Raw genomic sequence first — 22,348 nt, 5'->3', positions numbered from 1 at the left:
TTCTCTCTGTCCTTCCTTCCTTCCCTCCCTTCTCTCTGTCTTTCCTTCCTTCCTTCCCTTCTCTCTTTCCTTCCTTCCTTCCCTTCTCTCTGTCTTTCCTTCCTTCCTTCCCTTCTCTCTTTCCTTCCTTCCTTCCCTTCTCTCTGTCTTTCCTTCCTTCCTTCCCTTCTCTCCTTCCTTCCTTCCTTCCTTCCTCTCTTTCCTTCCTTCCTTCCTTCCCTTCTCTCTTTCCTTCCTTCCCTTCTCTCCTTCCTTCCTTCTCTCCTTCCTTCCCTCCCTCCTTCCTTCCTTCCCTCCCTCCCAGTGGTTACAATGTAGTATTGCAAGCTAACTCTGCCCTCAGTCAGGAGTTTGAGCCTCACCAGGCTCTAGGTTCACTCATCCTTCCATCCTTCCGAGGTGGGTCAAATGAGGACCCAGATTGTTGGGGTCAAAAGGCTGATTCTGTAAAAAGCGCTTAGGGCTGTAAAAGCACTAGGAAGCGCTAAATGCTATTGAATGGAAGAGGAAAAAATCATTTTGGACAGCAGAGGGCGCTGTTTCTCCATCACTAATGTAGCACCAGAACAATTTCAGTCCAGCTCATCAGATGATAAATTTGAGAATAATGTTTGCCCTTTGCCCGCTCCTATTTTTTATTTTTTATTTCAATCTGCTGGATTCCTGCCTCGGTGACCTTTTTAGAGCACTTTCAGGCAGCGGATCCTTGGCCGCGGAACGACCCGACAGGAATGAAAGAATCCTTTCAGTTGAGTGAAAAGTGCATTGTGCTACGTTTGTTAGAAATAAGGAAACAGCAAAAGATTTTCCAGAAACTCTAAAACGTCTTTTCTCGTAGATGGGGTTGAACTCAGATGGACCAGAAGGGAATGCTTTTACAAGTAGTCCTCACTTAATGACCGGCCGCATAGTGAATTCATTTACAATGCCAAAGATAAAGGTACGAATTGGTTCTGCAGAATTCCGAGGTCCCGTATAGCAATTTATATTTATTTTATTTTATTTATTTTGTCAAGCACGTATTGGTGGTATGCAAAGATATAATAATATTTATATACATGATACTAGTAAGAGAGAAACACTAGGACAGGGGATGGAAGGCACTCTAGTGCACTTAAGCACGCCCCGTACTGACCTCTTAGGAATCAGGAGAGGTCAACAGTGGAGAGTCTAAGGGTAAAGTTTTGGGCGGTTAGGTGATGATACTACAGAGTCTGGTAGTGACTTCCAGGCATCAATTACTCGGTTACTTAAGTCATATTTCCTGCAGTCAAGTTTTGAGCGGTTTACTTTGTTTGTATCTGTTGTGTGCTCCTGTGTTGCTGTGGTTGAAGCTGAAGTAGTCGTTGACGGGGAGAATGTTGTAGCAAATTATTTTACGGGCTCTCCTTAGGTCGTGTTTAAAGCGATGTCGTTCTAAGTTTTCTAAACCTAGGATTGTAAGTCTAGTTGTGTAGGGTATTCTGTTGAGAGTGGAGGGCTCTTCTCGTAAAGTATCTCTGGACATTTTCTAGAGTGTTTATGTCCGAAATGCGGTGTGGGTTCCAGACAGGTGAGCTGTATTCAAGGATTCAACAATGTCGCTTGGCGGGACCCAGGGGAAGAGCCTTCTCTGTGGTGGCCCCGGCTTCTCTGGAACCAACTCCCCCCAGGGATTAGAATTGCCCCCATCCTCCTTGCCTTTTGTAAGCTGCTTAAAACCCACCTCTGCCGCCAGGCATGGGGGAATTGAGATCCTCTTTCCCCCTAGGCCTTTCCAATTTTATGCATGGTATGTCTGTACGTATGTTTGGTTTTATAATAAGGGTTTTTAACTGTTTTAGTATTGGATTATTATTATATGCTGTTTTATTGCTGTTGTTAGCCGCCCCGAGTCTGCAGAGAGGGGCGGCATACAAATCCAATAAATAAATAAATAAATAAATAAATTGGTCTGGCAAAAGTTTTGTATGCTCAGATTAGTAGTGTGAGATTACCGGAGCAGAAGCTATGTAGGATTAGATTAACAACTCTTGAAGCCTTTTTGGCGATGTTATTGCAGTGGGCTTTGGCACTTAGGTCATTTGAACGGAATATTCCAAGATCTTTTACGGAGCGAGGGCTGTCTGTAAGATCTTGTTTATTCAGCTTGTATTTGGTGTTCGGATTCTTTTTGCCAATGTGTAGGACAGAGCATTTCTTGGTTGAGATTTGGAGTTGCCAGATGTTTGACCATTCATACACAAAGTCACGGTGTTTTTGCTAGCTTCTGGCCTGTTTTTGGTTTAGGAATGGAAATTTGAGTTGTAAGTCAGGGCTCTCCAAACTTTGTGAACTTCAACTCCCAGAATTTGTTCTGTTCTGCTCTGCTCTGCTCTGCTCTACTCTACCATACCCTACCGTACCCTACCCTACCCTACTCTACTCTACTCTACTCTACCGTACCCTACCGTACCCTACTTTACCCTACCCTACCCTACCCTACTCTACTCTACTCTTCTACTCTTCTCTACTCTACTCTACCGTACCCTACCCTACCCTACCCTACTCTACCGTACCCTACCCTACCCTACCCTACCCTACTCTACTCTACTCTACTCTTCTCTACTCTTCTCTACTCCTCACAAATGATAGAAGACCTCCAACTAGATTCACCTTTACCGATGATGGCTCCATGACACCCACTCAACCTTCAAAGGCTGCAAGGTGTGAATCCACCACTTTCATTCCCCCAGTGGGTTTTCCACAGGTGACTTCGGATCGACGGAAAGACTTTTTCAGAATGAGTTTTGCAAACGCCCAAGCGCTCCTCTCCCCCACGCCGAAGGTAACGGTTTCTCGGCTGAAATGTAAGAAAATCCAAAACGCCACCGCAGCCCTCCTACCAGAAGCGGAGAAAAAAATACGAAGAATAAGAAGAGTGACAAATATTTAACCACAAGTATTTGGTGGTGCGGTGGCTGCTATTTTCCTTCGCACCTTTGCCCGTGAGAATTTGCCCTCCAGAGCTGCAGAGGTGCAATGGGTTGGTTGACTGTTTCTCACTTCAGGTGTGGAAATTCAACTTTAAAAAAATAAGCCACAGATTTCCTGCCTTCAAATTCTTTCCGGCTAACTTATGGTGCCCAAGAACATTCTATCTCTATTTCCTGCCATGTAGAGTCATCTTAAAGCAGCCAAGATTGGGCGAAACTAGTGGATATCCACGGCTTTTCAACAAAGCCACTAATAAAATTCCGGTGTGTCCTATGAGATGGAAGAGAAGACAGATAATAATAATTATTTTTATTATTATTTATTAGATTTTGTATGCCGCCCCTCTCCGTAGACACTCGGTCTAAACAAACAAACAAACAATGTCGTTTGGCGGGACCCAGGGGAAGAGCCTTCTCTGTGGCGGCCCCGACCCTTTGGAACCAACTCCCCCCAGATATCAGAGTTGCCCCCACCCTCCTAGCCTTTCGTAAGCTCCTTAAAACCCACCTCTGTCCTCAGGCATGGGGGAATTGACACTTTCCCTCCCCCTAGGCTTATAAGATTTATGCATGGTATGCTAGTGTGTATGATTGGTTTCTAAATTGGGGTTTTTAAATTAACTTAAATATTAGATTTGTTTACATTGTATTGTTATTGCTGTGAGCTGCCCCGAGTCTGCGGAGAGGGGCGGCATACAAATCTGATTAATAAATGAATGAATGAATGAATGAATGAATGAATGAATGAATGAATGAATGATTTGTAACCTTGGGGACTTGAGACTTTGTGGATTTTAACTCTCTGAATTCTCCAGCCAGCCTGAGATGACAGGCTGGGGGATTCTGGGAGTTGAAGTCCACAAAGTTGGCAACTTGAAGCTTTGTGGATTTCGACTCCCAGAATTCCCTGGGATTGCAGGCTGGAGAATTCTGGGAGTTGAAGTCCACAAAGTTGGCAATTTGAAGCTTCGTCGATTTCAAGTCCCAGAATTCCCTGGGATTGCAGGCTGGGGGATTCTGGGAATTGAAGTCCACCAAGCTTAAAAGTTGCCAAGATATAAATAAATAAATATTTATTTATTTATTCATTCATTTGTCCAATACCCAAATACATAGGAAGGAAAAAAAAGACATGTGGTAATATATATAAGGGTGAAAGTGAACTTAGAGGAGAGGATATATGAAAGGAAGAGAATATATATGATAGGTGAAAGAAAGGAAAGACAATTGGACAGGGGATGAAAGGCACACCAGTGCACTTATGTACGCCCCTTACTGGCCTCTTAGGAACCTGGAGAGGTCAATCGTGGAGAGTCTAAGGGAGAAATGTTGGGGGTTAGGGGTTGACACCATTGAGTCCGGCAATGAGTTCCACGCTTCGATAACTCGATTGTTGAAATCATATTTTTTACAGTCAAGTTTGGAGCGGTTCGTATTAAGTTTGAATCTGTTGCGTGCTCTTGTGTTACTGCGGTTGAAGCTGAAGTAGTCATTGACCGGTAGGACGTTGCAGCATATGATCTTGTGGGCAATACTCAAATCGTGTTTTAGGCGCCGTAGTTCTAGGCTTTCTAGGCCCAGGATTGTTAGTCTATTTTCGTAGGGTATTCTGTTTCAAGTGGAGGAATGAAGGGCTCTTCTGGTGAAATATCTTTGGACATTTTCAAGGGTGTTGATGTCTGAGATGTGGTATGGGTTCCAGACAGATGAGCAGTAGTCTAGGATGGGTCTGGCAAAAGTTTTGTAGGCTCTTGTGAGTAGTGTGAGATTGCCTGAGCAGAAGCTGCGTAGGATCAGGTTCACCACTCTAGAAGCTTTTTTGGCGATATCGTTGCAGTGGGCTTTAGCACTTAGGTCATTCGATATTAGTATTCCAAGGTCTTTTACTGAGTGTGGGTTAGTAAATAAGTAAATAACTGAAAACCACCCTTAGCATTTATGTCTTCCTATGGTATTCATTGCACACTGGAATTCCTCAAGTAAATGCACTTTGCAGAAACTACTATTTGCATGCCTACATTTCCAAGGATGTTTATTTGAACCCCCTTGGGGCTTTCAGGAAATAATCTGCTTCCGACGCCGTTAAACCAGAATGTTGGTTGATGGGTTTGAAATCCTTTTCGGCTCTTTCTCTGGCTCAATGGGTTTTATATTGCCACCCTGAATTCTCAAACCTCCCCCGGCAACGTGGGTTTACCCAAGCAGCACCAGATAGTTAATACTGTGTTCAGCCCCACATTCCTCATTAAAATGAGCTTTGAGTTTTCTCTTGGGGGGCGGTTAAGAACGGCAGCCTCTCCTTAATTGTTCCCCAAATCTCCATTTCCAGCCTTTTAGTCCTTCGCGTTTCCAGCTTGAATTCCATGCCTCGAAACTCAATTTTCCTTGCAGTTCATTCGCAATGAAGTCATGTACTCTCCCCCCACAGCTGGCCGGCAAGTCCAAAATCAATAGTAATTCATATAAATGGAAATGGCACCCGCCTATGACATTTATTTTACAATAGTCTCATTCCCGAAAGCGGGCATGATCTCACCGCACAGGGATAAATAGCAAATTCAGCTTAAAATAGCCGCAGAGACGACTTGGGTTCAGCAGCAACCGCTATCCAGTTGGATGAAAATGTTGCTCCTCTTGTTCTAAATTTTAAGGTTTTTTTTTCCCTTTGTGTTCTGTCAGGCTCTCTGGTAGACTCCTCCCAAAAATTCACAGGTACACATTTCAGACACACACACGTTTGAAAATTCAAAACAATGTTCTTTATAATGAAAATTCACTTAAACCAAGCCCTCTTTTGGTATAGCAAAGAGCCCTCGTCTCCAAACAAACTGGTAATTTGTACAAGTCCCTTATCAGTTCTGTGATACTTAGCTTGCAGCTGTGAGGCAATTCACAGTCCTTCTTCTTTCACAAAGTGAAACACACTTTGCTCTGGTTTAGTTTCAAAGCGGGGAAAAATCAGCACACAAAAGGTCAAAGTCAGTAAAGCAGGCACGAAACACAACCATCAGATAATCCTCCACAATGGCCAAACCCACAGGCTGCTATTTATAGCAGCCTCACTAATTACTACAGCCCCACCCAACCACAGGTGGCCTCATTTTCTTTGATAATAATCTCTCAGTTGTTGCTGCCTATGCACCGCTCTCCGCATGCGTGGCTGTATCATTAACTCTTGTTCTGAATCCAAGGAGGAGCTAGATAATTGATCTCTTTCTGAGCTGTCTGCCACACTCTCCTCCTCCCTGTCACTCATGTCTTCTTGGTCAGAGGAGCCTTCATCATCAGATTCCACCGGGGGAGGGGGGCAAACCAGGCCTGCAGCATGTGGATGTCTCCCCCACATCCACAGTCCTTGGGGCAGGAGCTGGGCCAGAGCTAACTACAACAGTTTGCAAAAATAGATCCGAGGGGGCCAAAGCCAATAAGGTTAACCGCATAAGCCAGGTTCAGATTTGGAAATGTGAACAGAGGATAATTTTAGGGTCATCTCCAACTAGAACCTACCTCTGGTTGGACTCCCAAACCTATCATCCTTGGCCGTTGCCCTGGCATGGGGTTAAAGATTTCAGCAATGGTTGATTGGAGAATCACGCGAGTTCTGAAACATAGAAGATTGAAAAAGACCTCCTGGTGCATCTAGTCTGCCCTTATATTATTTCCTTTATTTTATCTTAGGATGGATCTACATGAGAAAATATTATTTTACTGAAAGAGTAGTAGATCCTTGGAACAAACTTCTAGCAGACGTGGTTGGTAAATCCACAGTAACTGAATTTAAACATGCCTGGGATAAACATATATCCATTGTAAGATAAAATACAGGAAATAGTATAAGGGCAGACTAGATGGACCATGAGGTCTTTTTCTGCCGTCAGTCTTCTATGTTTCTATGTTTCTATCTATGTTTATCCCAGGCATGTTTAAATTCAGTTCCTGTGGATTTACCAACCACGTCTGCTGGAAGCTTGTTCCAAGCATCTACTCCTCTTTCAGTCAAATAATATTTCTTTATGTTGCTTCTGATCTTTCCCCCAACTAACCTCTAATTGTGTCCCCTTGTTCTTGGGTTCACTTTCCTATTGAAAACACTTCCCTCCTGAACCTTATTTAACCCTTTCACATATTTAAATGTTTCTATCATGTCCCCCCTTTTCCTTCCGTCCTCCAGACTATACAGATTGAGTTCATGAAGTCTTTCCTGATAAGTTTTATGCTGAAGACCTTCACCATTTTTGGAACCTGTCTTTGGACCCGTTCAATATTATCCATATAAAATTATAGCAATGATATAATATATGATATATCAATTTTATCAATATCTTTTTGTAATATTGTTTCCACGGAAAGAGTAAAAACTCAAATCTTTTTAATAGCTTTATTCTGGACAGAAAAAAGGGGCCTTGAAACTTAGCTTCCAAACTACAGCAGAAGGTTGATCAGGCATCAGGGTTTTTTTTTTTTAAGAAAACAGATGCAACTAGAAAAATAATGAAATCATTGCTGAATACAATATCACGGGCAAGCACAAAAAATTCACCTTCCAGTAGATACTGGTACAGCCAGGTGAGGAATGTAGTTGCAAAGACAAATATGTCTTCCTGTTCTATCTATTCGTGTTGCAAGTACAAATTGACTCCTGTCACATTCTTTTTGGGTGGATTCACCGCTTTTGGTTTTTAAACTTTCACCGACTGTCTCTGGCCGATAAGACACTCTGTAAGGTCCTCCAAAGAAAAGGAATTGGGCAAGCTTTCCACTTCTTGCAACTAATAAAAGTCAATCCAGGGCTACACCCAATGTTTATTCTCTGTTTTAATTCTAAATTAAATGTGAGCAGTTGACACTTCTTTAGTTCCGGCCACAATAAAATTACACGATATGACTGTACTAATGTGATTTTAAACTGTTGTTTATACTATTTTTATTGTTGTAAACCACCCAGAGTCCCTTGGGAGTGGTGGCATACAGATTACACACATACACACACACATATATATAAATCTGTATGCCATATGTTTGTTTGTTTTCGTAGATTCTCACGGGTATATATATGTAGATTGTTCTGAGTTCGGGTTTTACCCCGTGTAATATTTTGAGTGTCTATGCAACGTTTCGGTGAAATCACATTCACCATCATCAGGCTGAAGTTGTTAGCTTCGTGCTGCTTTGAATATATCTATAGAATAGAATAGAATAGAATAGAATTTTTATTGGCCAAGTGTGATTGAACACGCAAGGAATTTGTCTTGGTGCATATGCTCTCAGCGTACATAAAATAAAATATACATTTGTCAAGAATCATGTGGTACAACACTTAATGATTGTCATAGGAATTAAATAAGCAATGAAGAAGCAATATTGTGAGCCGCCCCGAGTCTTCGGAGAGGGGCGGCATACAAATCTAAATAATAAATAATTAATAATTAATAAAAATCTCAGGATATAAGCAACACGTTACAGTCATACAGTCAACATGGGAGGAAATGGGTGATAGGAATTATGAGAAAAACTAGTAGAATAGAAGTGCAGATTTAGTAGAAAGTCTGACAGTGTTGAAGGAATTATTTGTTTAGTAGAGTGATAGCGTTCGGGAAAAAACTGTTCGTGTATAGATAGATAGATAGATAGATAGATAGATAGATAGATAGATAGATAGATATAGATATATAAAAATTAAATGGGCTAAGGAATAGGAGAAATAAGCCCCCCCATAACCATCCATCTTCCTAACCAACCTACTGCACACCAAGACAATTAGACACAAGAGCAGTTTTTCCCCGAATGCCCTCACTCTGCTAAACAAATAATTCCTTCAACATCGTCAAATTATGTACTAAATCTACACTACTATTAGTCTTCTCATCATTCCCATCACCCATCTCCTCTCACTAATGACTATGTGACTGTAACTTTGTTGTTTGTATCCTTACAATTTATATTGACTGGTTCTTAATATGATTTGATTGCTTATTTGTACCTGGGCTATCATTTTGTACCTTATAATTCTTGACTAACATATCTTTTATATACACTGAGAGCAGATTCACCAAGACAAATTCCTTTTGTGTCCAATCACACTTGGCCAATAAAAAATACTCTACAAAACTCTATTCTAAAAAATTCTATTCTATTCTATTCTACTCTACTTTAAATCCACAATTTCATCATTTCCATCCTCTTAAGGCTCGTGCATTTAATTGTGGTGGTGTTCTCATCTAACAGTAGCCAAAGTTGTCATGCATAGAGTTGGGAAACCCAAGGTTAAAAAGCAAATATCCACACAGAATTTGACACTGTTCCCATCTGTATATTTCTGACACTCTTTTGTCTGTTTGATTATTTTCCATTGGGTGACTTGGGGCAGTACAAAGCAACAATTTTGAGATCAAAGAGCCATCGGACAGATAAAAGGGAGATAGTTACAACACTTGGTGTTGTCAAACTCCTGCTCAGAAAACAGGATGAATTTCTCTTTGGGAAGATAAGCAGGACACTTGGAATCAACCCTAATTAGAAAAACAGTTTGGGGCACATCTGGACTAGAGAAGCGAAAGACACAACAGGAGTGTTCCAATATCTGAAGGGCTACCACAAGGAGGAGGGAGTCAACCTATTCTCCAAAACACCAGAAGGCAAGACTAGAAACAGTGGATGGAATCTAATCAAGTAGATTCCAGACGTAACTTAGAACTAAGGAGGAATTTCCTGACAGTTAGAACAATTAATCAGTGGAACAGCTGGCCTCCAGAAGTTGCGAATGCTGCAACACTGGAAGTTTTTAAGATGTTGGATAACCATTTGTCTGAAGTGGTATAGGATTTTCTGCCTAAGCAGGGGGTTGGACTAGAAGACCTCCAAGGTCCCTTTCTCCTTTGTTATTCTGTATTACTGAAGCTTGCTTATTTATATGTTTATCTATTTATCTGTCTGTCTGCCTGTCTGTCTATCTATCTATTTATCTATTTATCTATTTATCTATCTATTTATCTATTTATTTATTTATTTGATTGATTGATTTATATGCCGCCCCTCTCCATAGACTCCGTAGAGATTTATTTTATTTATTTAGTTTTTGTTTTGTCAAGTATGTATTGGTGGTATACAAAGATATAGTAATATTTATATACATGATATTAGTAAGAGAGAAACCTTAGGACAGGGGACAGAAGGCACGCTGGCGCACTTATGCACGCCCCTTACTGACCTCTTAGGAATCGGGAGAGGTCAACAGTGGATAATCTAAGGGTAAAGTTTTGGGGGTTAGGTGATGATACTATAGAGTCTGGCATTGAGTTCCATGCATCAACTACTCGGTTACTAAAGTCGTATTTCCTGCACTCCAGTTTACAGCGGTTTACTTTACGTTTGTATCTGTTGTGTGCTCGTGTGTTATTGTGGTTGAAGCTGAAGTAGCCGTTGACAGGAAGTCCTTCTTTCAAGTCCTTTCGCCTGTCCTTCTGAACAGAGTGAACCTCATAAAGAAGGTTTTGGACTTTTTAGGAACAAATTTGAAGTGGTTGCTGAGCAGGAATTGCTTTTCCCTACCAGAAGAGCTGGCTTGATTTTTATTTTTTCTGGCCGGAATAGTTGAGTTGGTCCTCACCCCCATTGTCCATTCCATTCCCAAACTGGGTGTATTTCCCTTCAATAAATGGGCTGGAATATCTTTGGGAAGTTGTAGCAAACCCGGACGGTCACGGGTAGTAATAATTTTGAGTTTCTGCGGGAAATGACTTCAGTCATACCATTCATCCGTCAACTCCGTGGCATTGCCAACTCATTCCTGTATCCCAGGCCATTACGTCCTGCCATTTGACCAGAGTGGACAGGGCAGCCAGATTCAAGGGGGAAAAAAACACACAATAATCAGGATGTTTTCCTTGGAAAACCAGAAGCTTTTGAGAGGTGCAAATTGCTCATCAAACAAAATAATTTCCATGAGAATGCAGTGTCCAGTTGGATTTGAAATAAATTAAGGTCTAAAACTACAGACAGGAGGGCTGCAAAATTTTTCACTACCACATTTTATTTATTTTATTTTATTTATTTATTCATTTGTCCAATACACAAATACATAGGAAGAAAAATAGACATGTGGTAATATATACAGTATAAGGGTAAAAGTGAACTTAGCGGAGAGGATATATATACATTGTGGGCATGGCTTATTTTGTGGGTATGGCTTGCTGGCCATTTGACCAGGTGGAAGTGGCTTGATGGCCATGTGACCAGGGTGGCTTTAAGGTCATGTGACTGGTTTAAAGGTGGCCAACTTGACGTCACTCAAGTCAAAGGTTTGGCTTAGGGTTAGGGTGCCTGGCCTCTCCTCGCCTCAAAGAGATACAATTTCCCTCTCTATTTACTATTTATATCCAAAATATACTATTTAATTCTATGTATATATGCCATATGTGTACTTACATATTATACACAGGCACACAAAAATATACAGTATCTACTATATAAACTGTATGTGTATGTACACACACACAGCTCTTCTAAAATTATACACATTCAACCACATTTACTGTGATAGGAAAAACATACCTAGAGCCCAGAAGAGAAGGAGGGGGGAATTAATTTTTTTTCTACCAGTTCTGTGTACCTGACTGTTGTGATTCCGTCCGAGGCCCCTCAGGGAACGGCTGATCTTCTGTCGGTTTCCTGCTCAGAGGGGGAGGATGAGGAACAGGAGGTGCAGGCAGACGAGGAGGAGGAATCCCAGGCTGAGGAAGAGGGGGAACAGCCAGAGGCCCCCGAGAGGGAGCTCTCCCCAGCAAGCAGCCTGGATTCCTTAGAGGAAAATGCACAAGCAATAATCGATCTGCGACAGAGAAGAGCAACACAAAGAAGGGACCAATTGGCTAGGTACTTTCAGCACTAAAGAGGCAACAGCTGGGTTTGGGTGTGGTGCTCTCTGGAAAGGCTAAAAGGCAGACCCACCCTTCCTGGCTTGTGGAGTATTATCTTTGGGAGTCCTGGGACCTGGCTGTGATCTTTGGCGTCTTGGAATTCTGGTTTGTGACTTTGACTACTGAAACCTTGGGGGGGAAAGGTGGGGGTCTTATGCTCTACAGTGGTGGGTGTGCCAGCAAGAAGTTTGCTGTATTGTCTGGACATCAGGACTCTTCTGTAAAGTCTCCTAGCCTGCCTGTTGGGAAGAACAGGTTTTTCTCTGTGTTTATTTTTCAAGCTATAAAGTACTTTTGCTTTTACCAGCGTGTCTGGCTGTTTTTTCCAGTTGGTGTTGAGGTCTGGGGGAACCCAGACAGAACACTGACCGTACCCATCGCTGGCTGCAAATTATTATAAATGATGCCAACCATCTAGATAAAAGTCAAGGTTTCAAGTAACATCTAAATTTAAATTAGAGTTCATGTCAAGGTGTTACTCAAATTTCCAATTTATTTCTGGAGCCATCCGGGCACCTACACTGGGGAACCCAAATTGGGCTGCTACCAGTTTGGGTGAACCAGTCCAAACTGGGAGGAACCGACCCCTGTCCTGGATTCACTCCTGGTATCCTGCTTCCCAACTGTTTTCAGTAATCGCACTGCTTACAGCCTGCTTATAATAATCACAACAGCCATCTGTCACTCATCGCAAGGTCAGAGTTTCCAAAGGAATTGCTCGGAAAGGTGGAAAATTTGATGTTTTCCATTGCAGCATTAAAACGCGAAGGCTACAAAGAGATTGAGCATGGCCTGGATTGGCCTCTGTCATGAGCCTTCTTTTTGCAAACTAACTAACTACCTAACTACCTAACTAACTACCTAACTAACTACCTAACTAACTACCTAACTAACTACTTTTGGGGCTACCTTTGAAAAATGTTCGGAAACTTCAGATCGTGCAAAATGCAGCTGCGAGAGCAATCATGGGCTTTCCCAAATATGCCCATGTTACACCAACACTCCGCAGTCTGCATTGGTTGCCGATCAGTTTCCGGTCACAATTCAAAGTGTTGGTTATGACCTATAAAGCCCTTCATGGCACCGGACCAGATTATCTCAGGGACCGCCTTCTGCCGCACGAATCCCAGCGACCAGTTAGGTCCCACAGAGTGGGTCTTCTCCGGGTCCCGTCAACTAAAGAATGTCGCTTGGTGGGACCCAAGGGAAGAGCCTTCTCTGTGGTGGCCCCGGCCCTCTGGAACCAACTCCCCCCAGAGATTAGAATAGCCCCCACCCTCCTTGCCTTTTGTAAGCTGCTTAAAACCCACCTCTGCCGTCAGGCATGGGGGAACTGAGATACTCTTTCCCCCTAGACCTTTACAATTCTATGCATGGTATGTTTGTATGTATATTTGGTTTTTTTTATATTAATGGGCTTTTAATTATTTCTAGCATCAGACTACTATTGTACACTGCTTTATTGTTGCTGTTAGCCGCCCCAAGTCTCCGGAGAGGTGCGGCATACAAATAGATAGATAGATAGATAGATAGATAGATAGATAGATAACGTCTGGGAATCAGCTAGCCATCAAGGTCAGGTGGTCAAGGCCAATTCATAGAAGAGGATATGGGGACTGGAGTCTAAAACATAGGAAGAATGGTTGCAGGAATTGGATATTGGATAGTCTGCATTGGTTGCCAATCAGTTTCCGGTCACAATTCAAAGTGTTGGTTATGAGTCATAGCTTATGACCTATAAAGCCCTTCATGGCATCAGACCAGAATACCTTCGGGAATGCCTTCTGCCTCACGAATCCCAGCGACTGATTAAGTCCCACAGAGTTGGCCTTCTCCGGGTCCTGTCGACAAAACAATGCCATCTGGTGGGACACAGGGGAAGAGCCTTCTCTGTGGCGGCCCCGGCCCTCTGGAATCAACTGCCCCCAGAGATCAGGACTGCCCCCACCTCCTTGCCTTTTGCAAACTCCTAAAAACCCACCTTTGCCACCGGGCACGACGAAATTGATTCCCCTCGGCCATCCTGTTTTATGTATGGTTTGTTTGGGATGTATGATTGTTTTTATATCAGGGGGTTTAATTGTTTTGTTTTTAATCATTGGATGTGTACTGTATATTGTTGTTGTGAGCCGCTCCGAGTCTTTGGAGAGGGGCGGCATACAAATCTAATTAATAATAATAATAATAATAATAATAATAATAATAATAATAATAATAATAATAATTATTATTATTATTTTATTTATTTATTTTATTTATTAGATTTGTATGCTGCCCCTCTCCGCAGACTCGGGGCGGCTCACAGCAATAATAAAAAACAATATACAGTGGTAAATCTAATAGTTAAAATATCTAAAAACCCTTATTTAAAACAATACATCCATACAAACATACCATGCATAAACTATATAGGCCTGGGGGAGATGTCTCAATTCCCCCATGCCTGAGGCAGAGGTGGGTTTTAAGAGGTTTTCGAAAGGCAAGGAGGGTGGGGGCAATCCTAATCTCCGGAGGGAGCTGGTTCCAGAGGGTCGGGGCCGCCGCAGAGAAGGCTCTTCCCCTGGGTCCCGCCAGACGATGTGTCAATCTAAAGAAGAGACGGACTAGGGGAGACATAATGGTAGTGTTCCAATATCTCAGGGGCTGCCACAAGGAAGAGGGAGTCAAACTATTCTCCAAAGAATACTGTATCCAGGTCGCCACGATGCAAAAAGGATGTTGAGACTCTAGAAAAAGTGCAGAGAAGAGCAACAAAGAGGATTAGGGGACTGGAGGCTAAAACATAGGAAGAACGGTTGCAGGAACTGGGCATGGCTAGTTTAATGAAAAGAAGGACCAGGGGAGACAGGATAGCAGTGCTCCAGTATCTCAGGGGTTGCCACAAAAAAGAGGGAGTCAAGCTATTCTCCAAAGCACCCGAGGGTAGGACAGGAAGCAATGGGTGGAAACTAAACAAGGAGAGAAGCAACTTAGATTGTTGGGGAGGGGAGCAATAGGCTGACTCTTTGTACACCACTTAGAGAGGGCTGTAAAAGCCCTGTGAAGTGGTATATAAGTCTAAGGACTATTGCTATTGACCCTTTGCGGTCAATATTCTCTTGGAGCCGGCTAGTTCTCTGCTCTTTGTCCCTCTGCAACACGCTCTGGTTGTCTGAATTCTTCGAAGAGCTTCCCTCTGGCTCTTTGATCGGCTTTTACCGGCTGAGGCTCTTATGAACTACAAAACCCAAAACTATTACAATAATGGCGGTGAAAGATTTCCTGTGTGGCAAAAAGGCTCTCAATGCTTTCTCATCCAGGGTTATTAAATATTTCTGGCTTTCTGGTAGTGCCTAAAAGGATATTTCCTGGCATCACCAAGACAAGGAGATGGTGAGGTGGACAAGGAAGGAAGGAAAGAAGGAAGGAAGGAAACAGGCAGGGAGGGAGGGAGGGAGGGAAGGAGGGGAATGAAGGAAAGAAAGGAAGGAAGGAAATAAGAAAGCAGAGAAGGAAAGAAGGAAGGAAGGAAATAAGAAAGAAGGAAGGAAAAAAAGAGGGAAGGAAAGATGGGAAGGAAGGAAAGAAAAGAAGGAAAGAAATAAAAAGTAGGAAAGAAAGAAGGAAAGAAGGAAGGAACAAAGGAAATAAGAAAGCAGAGAAGAAAAGAAAGAAGGAAGGAAAGAAAGAAAGGTGGAGAAAGATGGGAAGGAAAGAAAAGAAAGAGAAAAAGAAAGGAGGGAAGGAAAAAAAGGAAGAAGGAAAGAAAAAAAGGAAAGAAGGAAATAAAATGGGAGAAAATAAAGAAGGAAGGAGGGAAACAGGGAGGGAAAGAGGGGAAGGAAGGAAAGAAAAGGAGGAAAGAAATAAGAAGGGAGAGAAGGAATGAAAGAAGGAAAGAAAGAAAGGAAAGAAGGAAAGAAAGAAAACAGGGAAGAAAAGAAAGAAGGAAGCAAACAGGGAGGGAAAGAGGGGAAGGAAGGAAAGAAAAGAAGGAAAGAAATAAGAAAGAAAGGAGGGAAGGAAGGAAAGAAAGAAAGAAAGGAAAGAAGGAAATAAAAAACAGGGAAGAAAAGAAAGGAGGAAAGGAAAGAGGGAGCGAAAGAGGGGCAGAAAGGAAAGAAACGAAGGAAAGAAACAAGAAAGAAAGGAGGGAAGGAAGGAAGGAAGAAAGGAAGGCAGGAAAGAAGGAAGGAAGGGAGGAAGATGTCACCATTTCCTTAGTTGTAACTGCTGAGAGAAATTCCATGATCTGGAAGCCACCTCTTCCCACCTTATTCCCGCAACTCCAACCCATGGTAAGAATTTAGAAGGTGTGAAAAGACCACAACTTTGGAAGGAAAATTCTTCCTCCCTCCCCTAAACGTAAGCTCTTAGGATCTGTCTTATCAATGTAAACGTTTAGGATCTATCAATGATTCGCTTTCCCCAATTTCTGATGCCCGGCATGTATCACTTCCTCTCGATCCCTTATTTTCCCATAAATATTTACAGATGACCATGGCTTCCTCAGTTTCTGTGTTAAATCCCTGTGCATTATTGATGCCCTTCAATGATTCAGATTATACAGTTCAATTCAGTGGAAGTTGTATAATATGAATGCTGGATAGCTCTCAGGGATGGGATACCAGGAACAGGTGAAACTTCCTGAAAAGTCATTGGACTTCATCAGTGACTCAGGGCCACCCCTTTTATTTATTTTATTTTATTTGTTTTATTTATTTTATTTATTTTATTTTATTTGTTTTATTTATTTTATTTATTTCATTTATTTCATTTATTTCATTTATTTCATTTTTTCAATTTATTTCATTTATTTCATTTATTTTATATTTATTTTATTTATTTTCTTTTACTTATTTATTTTATTTATTTTATTTATTTATCTCTAGGGATCTCCTGGGAGGAAACAGGGCCGGAAAAGGCGGGGAGAAGCCTCCGTGGGGCCTCTCTAGGGATCTCCTGGGAGGAAACGGGGCCGGAAAAGGCAGGAAGAAGCCTCCGCGAGGCCTCTCTAGGGATCTCCTGGGAGGAAACAGGGCCGGAAAAGGTGGGGAGAAGCCTCCGTGGGGCCTCTCTAGGGATCTCCTGGCAGGAAAGGGGGCCGGAAAAGGCGGGGAGAAGCCTCCGTGGGGCCTTTCTAGGGATCTCCTGGGAGGAAACGGGGCCAGAAAAGGCAGGAAGAAGCCTCCGCGAGGCCTCTCTAGGGATCTCCTGGGAGGAAACGGGGCCGGAAAAGGCGGGGAGAAGCTTCCGTGGGGCCTCTCTAGGGATCTCCTGGGAGGAAACGGGGCCGAAAAAGGCGGGGAGAAGCCTCCGTGGGGCCTCTCTAGGGATCTCCTGGGAGGAAACGGGGCCGGAAAAGGCAGGAAGAAGCCTCCGCGAGGCCTCTCTAGGGATCTCCTGGGAGGAAACGGGGCCAGAAAAGGCGGGGAGAAGCCTCCGTGGGGCCTCTCTAGGGATCTCCTGGGAGGAAACGGGGCCGGAAAAGGCGGGGAGAAGCCTCCGTGGGGCCTTTCAAGGGATCTCCTGGGAGGAAACGGGGCCAGAAAAGGCGGGAAGAAGCCTCCGCAAGGCCTCTCTAAGGATCTCCTGGGAGGAAACGGGGCCGGAAAAGGCGGGGAGAAGCCTCCGTGGGGCCTTTCTAGGGATCTCCTGGGAGGAAACGGGGCCAGAAAAGGCGGGAAGAAGCCTCCACAGGGCCTCTCTAGGAATCTCGAAGTTGTCTGAGAGTGACCTTCGGACTCTAAAGCGAATTGTTAGAGTGGATCGCAAGACCGCAGCTCCCAAAATCATTGCAGAGCTCAATAGACACGTACAGAACCCAGTTTTCACAAAAACTGTTCCAAGGGAGCTTCACAGATCTGGATTCCAAATCTAGATTTTTAAGCTGTTTCCATGTTTTTTTCCACTCCCTGTAGGTCTTCACAGAAGCTGACATATGATGTTTTTATTTATTTTATTTTATTTTATTTATTCATTTTGTCCAATACACAATGAGGGTTTTAGTGGGTATATATCTACATACACATAGTAAAATACATGATGAAGGTTATAGAGGAGATACTCATAGTAAAATATATCTAAGAAAGAATAGAAAAGAAGATATAGTAATAGAACATATCAATGAAAGAATAGAAGAAGAGATATAGGAATAGAAGAAAGGTATAGGAGATATAGGAGAGCAATAGGACAGGGGACGGAAGGCACTCTAGTGCACTTGTACTCGCCCCTTACTGACCTCTTAGGAATCTGGATAGGTCAACCGTAGATAATCTAAGGGTAAAGTGTTGGGGGTTTGGGGATGACACTATGGAGTCCGGTAATGAGTTCCACGCTTCGACAACTCGGTTACTGAAGTCATATTTTTTACAGTCATATTTTGTTACAGTAGAAACATAGAAACAGAAGACCGACGGCAGAAAAAGACCTCATGGTCCATCTAGTCTGCCCTTTTACTATTTCCTGTATTTTATCTTACAATGGATATATGTTTATACCAGGCATGTTTAAATTCAGTATCCGTGAATTCATCTAGGTCTGCAGAGGTGTCTTTAAAAATATCCCACTGTGCAGTCAAAACAAGCCTGTAGCTTTAACTTTGCTTGGTCACTGCTTTAATTGTTGGTTTTGTGGCTTGAAATCTTTGTTTGCACGCAGCGCAGGTACAAGGTACAAGAAGCGAAACATCTTCGGAGTAAACCCAAAGGAAGTCCGGTGGCCTCCTGGAGAAAAAAAGCCCCCTTGGGACCCCCGTGAACCTGGAGGGCTGCAGCAGCTCTTGCAGACTTTCATTACGCGCGAGAGCCGCGCTGTATCCAAGGGAGGGAAAGCCCTCCTGCCCCGCCCACGCGGCTCTTATAGCTGCCGGCCGTCGCGCTCAGCTTCCTAAAGCGAAGTTGGAGGCGAGACCCCAAAGCGAAGTCCGAGAAGACTCAGCATGCGCCCGCCTGCCCCGCGCCGCCCGCCCGCCCGACGCCCGCCGGGGCTCCTGGTGGGGTTGCTGCTGCTCCTGCCGCTCCTGCGCTGCGCCGCCGTCCCGCGCACCGCCGCTCCCCGCATCCTGACACTCCCGCTGGGTAAGCCCGACGGCGGCGGGCGGAGGGGGGGGAGCGTCTTCGGGGCGTCTTTCGGGGAGGTCCGGGTGCGGCGCGGCTGCTGGGGACGCGGGGACCCCGCCGGCACCCCCTCGGGTGGAGAGCGGGACCTTTTTTGGAGGGGAGGATCCATAAGGTCCCGGGGCGTCCCGGGCTGCGAAGTTAAAGTGGCGCGCAGAGAGGGAGGGAAGGCAGAGGGAGAGGAGTCGGTTTGGGTATACAGGTGGACGGTTGAAGAGAGAGAGAGAGAGAGAGAGAGAGAGAGAGAGGGAAGGAAGGAAGGAAGGGGAAAAGAGAGACAATAAGAAATAATTGTATAGAGGTCCAATGAATGAATGAATGTATTAATTATAAATTAATATATAATAATTATAAATTGATTTTTAATTATATTATAAATTAATTATTAATTATAAATTAATAGAAAGAAAGAAAGAGGATAGGAAAGAAAGAAAGAAAGAAAGAAAGGAGAAAAGAGAGACAATAAGAAAAAAAGAAAGAAAGAAAGAAAGAAAGAAAGGGGAAAAGGTGAGAGACAATGAAAGAAAGAAAAAGAAAGAAAGAAGGAGGATAGGAAAGAAAGAAAGAAAGAAAGAAAGAGAAACAGAGAGACAAGAAAGAATTGTATAGAATCCAATGAATGAATGAATGAATGAATAGAAAGAAAGAGGATAGGAAAGAAAGAAAGGGGAATAGAGAGAGACAAAAAGAAAGAAGGAAAGAGGCTAGGAAAGAAAGGAAAGAAAAGAAAAAAAGAGAAGATAGGAAAGGGGGGAAGAAGATAGGAAATGAGGGAAGAAGATAGGAAAGGAGGAAGAAGATAAGGAGGGAGTGAAGAAGGGAGGAAGATAGGAAGGAAGGAAAGAAGGAAAGAAAAGAAGGGAGGGAGAGGTAAGAAGGAAAGGAAAGGAAGGAAAGAAAGAGAAAAAAGAAAAGAAGGAAGGAAAGAAAGAAAAGAACGGAAAGGAGAGAGGGAAAGAGAAAGGAAGGAAGGAAAGATAGGAAGGAAAAAAAGAAAAGAGAAAGGAAAGAAGGAAGGGAGGCTTGGAGTCACACTGGAGACAAATATTGTGGGGGTCATTTCAAGGCTACACAAGCAGATAGGAACTGGAACTCAAGACTTCTGCAAAATTTGAGTCTGGAGTTTCTTCCACCGATTTTCCTCTAAAAGCTTTGCAGGAGTCCAAGAAATGAATGCATTGCGGGCTGGATAACCATGATTCAATCCAGGGTGGGTAAATGTGCTTTGGGGGACTCTCCATCCGAAACCGGCTGGGCCTTTGGTGGGTCTGGATCTGGGAGCCCTGAATTACTATGTCCAGGGCGCCTTTTTCCCAAGCGCCATCCTTCAAACCCACCCTTTAACATTAGGAAGAAAGAGGGTCCATCATCCTGAACCTAAGTGGGACACAGAACCAGATTAAAAACAAAGCCACGCTGGGGGTGATCTCTGAGCTCGGTTGTTTTTGCTTGTGGACGTCTCATGACCATACTAAGTAACATCATCAGCGCCACTTGGCTTTGCCCTCATTCGAAGAATCATGTGCCCACTGCCCTTGCTGGTGTCGGCCACAAAGTTAATCCACTCCATTGACCCAGCTTGTTATCACAATGATAAAACTTTCTCCACAGCATCTTTTTTCATAAAAACAAGTTGTTTTGATGGTGGGAAGAAGAAAAAACAACAACCCTCCAACCACAGCACTTGTCTCGATGGCTCCGAAACTGGCAAAGTGGGGAGACAACCATGTGTGTGTGTATGTTCTAAGGGATGTGTTGGGAAACGAGAGAACGAGCAAGGAATTTGCAATTTATATTGACTGGTTCCTAATATGATTGGATTGCTTATTTGTACCCGGACTATCATTAAGTGTTGTACCTTATGATTCTTGGTGAATTTGTATTTTCTTTTATGTAGATGCATCAAAGGCAAATTCTTTGTGTGTCTAAACACACTTGGCCAATAAAAATTCTCTGCTCTTCTCTTCTCTTTCTTCTCCTCCTCCTTTTCTTCCTCCTCCACCTCCTTCCTTTTCTCTCCTCTCCTATCATTCTTCTCTCCTTTCCTCTTCTCTCCTCTCTCCTCTCCTCCTCCTTCCTCTCCTATCATTCTTCATTCCATTATTCTCTTCTCTCCTCCTCCTTCCTCTTCACTTTGCTTCTCTTCTCCTCCTTCCTCTTCTCTCCTCTCCTATCTTTCTTCATTCCATTCTTCTCTTCTCTATCTTCTCTTCTCTATCTCTTCTCTTCTGTATCTTCACTTCTCTTCTCCTCCTCCTCTTCTTCCTCCACCTCCTTCCTTTTCTCTCCTCTCCTATCATTCTTCTCTCCTCTCTCCTCCTCCTTCTTCCTCTCCTATCATTCTTCATTCCATTATTCTCTTCTCTCCTCCTCCTTCCTCTTTTCTTCTCTCCTCCTCCTCCCTCTTCTCTTCTCCTCCTTCCTCTCCTCTCTTTCTTCATTCCAGTCTTCTCTTCTCTCCTCCTCTTCTTCCTCCACCTCCTTCCTTTTCTCTCCTCTCTTATCATTCTTCTCTCCTCTCTCCTCCTCCTTCTTCCTCTCCTATCATTCTTCATTCCATTATTCTCTTCTCTCCTCCTCCTTCCTCTTTTCTTCTCTCCTCCTCCTCCCTCTTCTCTTCTCCTCCTTCCTCTCCTCTCTTTCTTCATTCCAGTCTTCTCTTCTCTCCTCCTCTTCTTCCTCCACCTCCTTCCTTTTCTCTCCTCTCTTATCATTCTTCTCTCCTCTCTCCTCTCCTCTCCTTCTCCTCCTTCTTCCTCTCCTCTCCTATCATTCTTCATTCCATTATTCTCTTCTCTCCTCCTCCTCCCTCTTCTCTTCTCCTCCTTCCTCTCCTCTCTTTCTTCATTCCAGTCTTCTCTTCTCTTCCCTCCCATTCCATTTAGAAAACACCTCCGTCTTTCTAAAATCCTTCATCACTCCCTCATTTCCACCCCGAGAGATTCACCTGCCTTCTCATACTCTCTGTAATAGGTCACCAAGAGAGGTTCATGCATGGATTTCTTTAGTGATGGGTTCATATACTGGATGAACCTTTTCTCATCCCTGGCCTTCTAGGTATGTGGGAGGATGCCAGGTGGATGGAGAGGTTTATTTGCTTAGCCTGCTTTTAACTCACCTGTAGCTTCACTTTTTAAGAGGTCAAAATAATGTCTCCTTTCAGGTGCTTTTTATAGGTTCAGCAAAGTCTCATGGACGATGTGAGATTTATAGCTGGGACAAAATGATCTGTGAATGTACCTGAGATTATGGATTATTAATTTTTTGGGGATGCATTCTCTTTCTATTTATATTTTTGTGGCTACGCAGGGTTGCCAAAAGGGATTTTATCCATCCCTGGTTACTTCCATTAACTTGACCACTGGCAGTTTAATTGTCGGGG

General features: G+C 43.3%; 1 protein-coding gene across 1 annotated transcript in view; it reads left to right on the top strand.

Moving 5' to 3' along the window:
* The first annotated feature begins 18,498 nt into the window (after positions 1-18,498).
* SEMA7A (semaphorin 7A (JohnMiltonHagen blood group)) overlaps positions 18,499-22,348 on the top strand; it is a 48,153-nt gene continuing 44,303 nt past the window's right edge. The window contains exon 1 of the mRNA XM_070762626.1: positions 18,499-18,927. Coding sequence (XP_070618727.1) covers positions 18,789-18,927 — 139 coding nt within the window. The 5' untranslated portion in view covers positions 18,499-18,788. The remainder of the gene's footprint in view (positions 18,928-22,348) is intronic.

This window comes from Erythrolamprus reginae, chromosome 10, assembly GCF_031021105.1.
Source record: "Erythrolamprus reginae isolate rEryReg1 chromosome 10, rEryReg1.hap1, whole genome shotgun sequence".
NCBI lineage: Eukaryota > Metazoa > Chordata > Lepidosauria > Squamata > Dipsadidae > Erythrolamprus > Erythrolamprus reginae.
The sequence above is the reverse complement of the archived record's forward strand: the minus strand, read 5'-3'. Positions and strand labels throughout refer to the sequence as shown.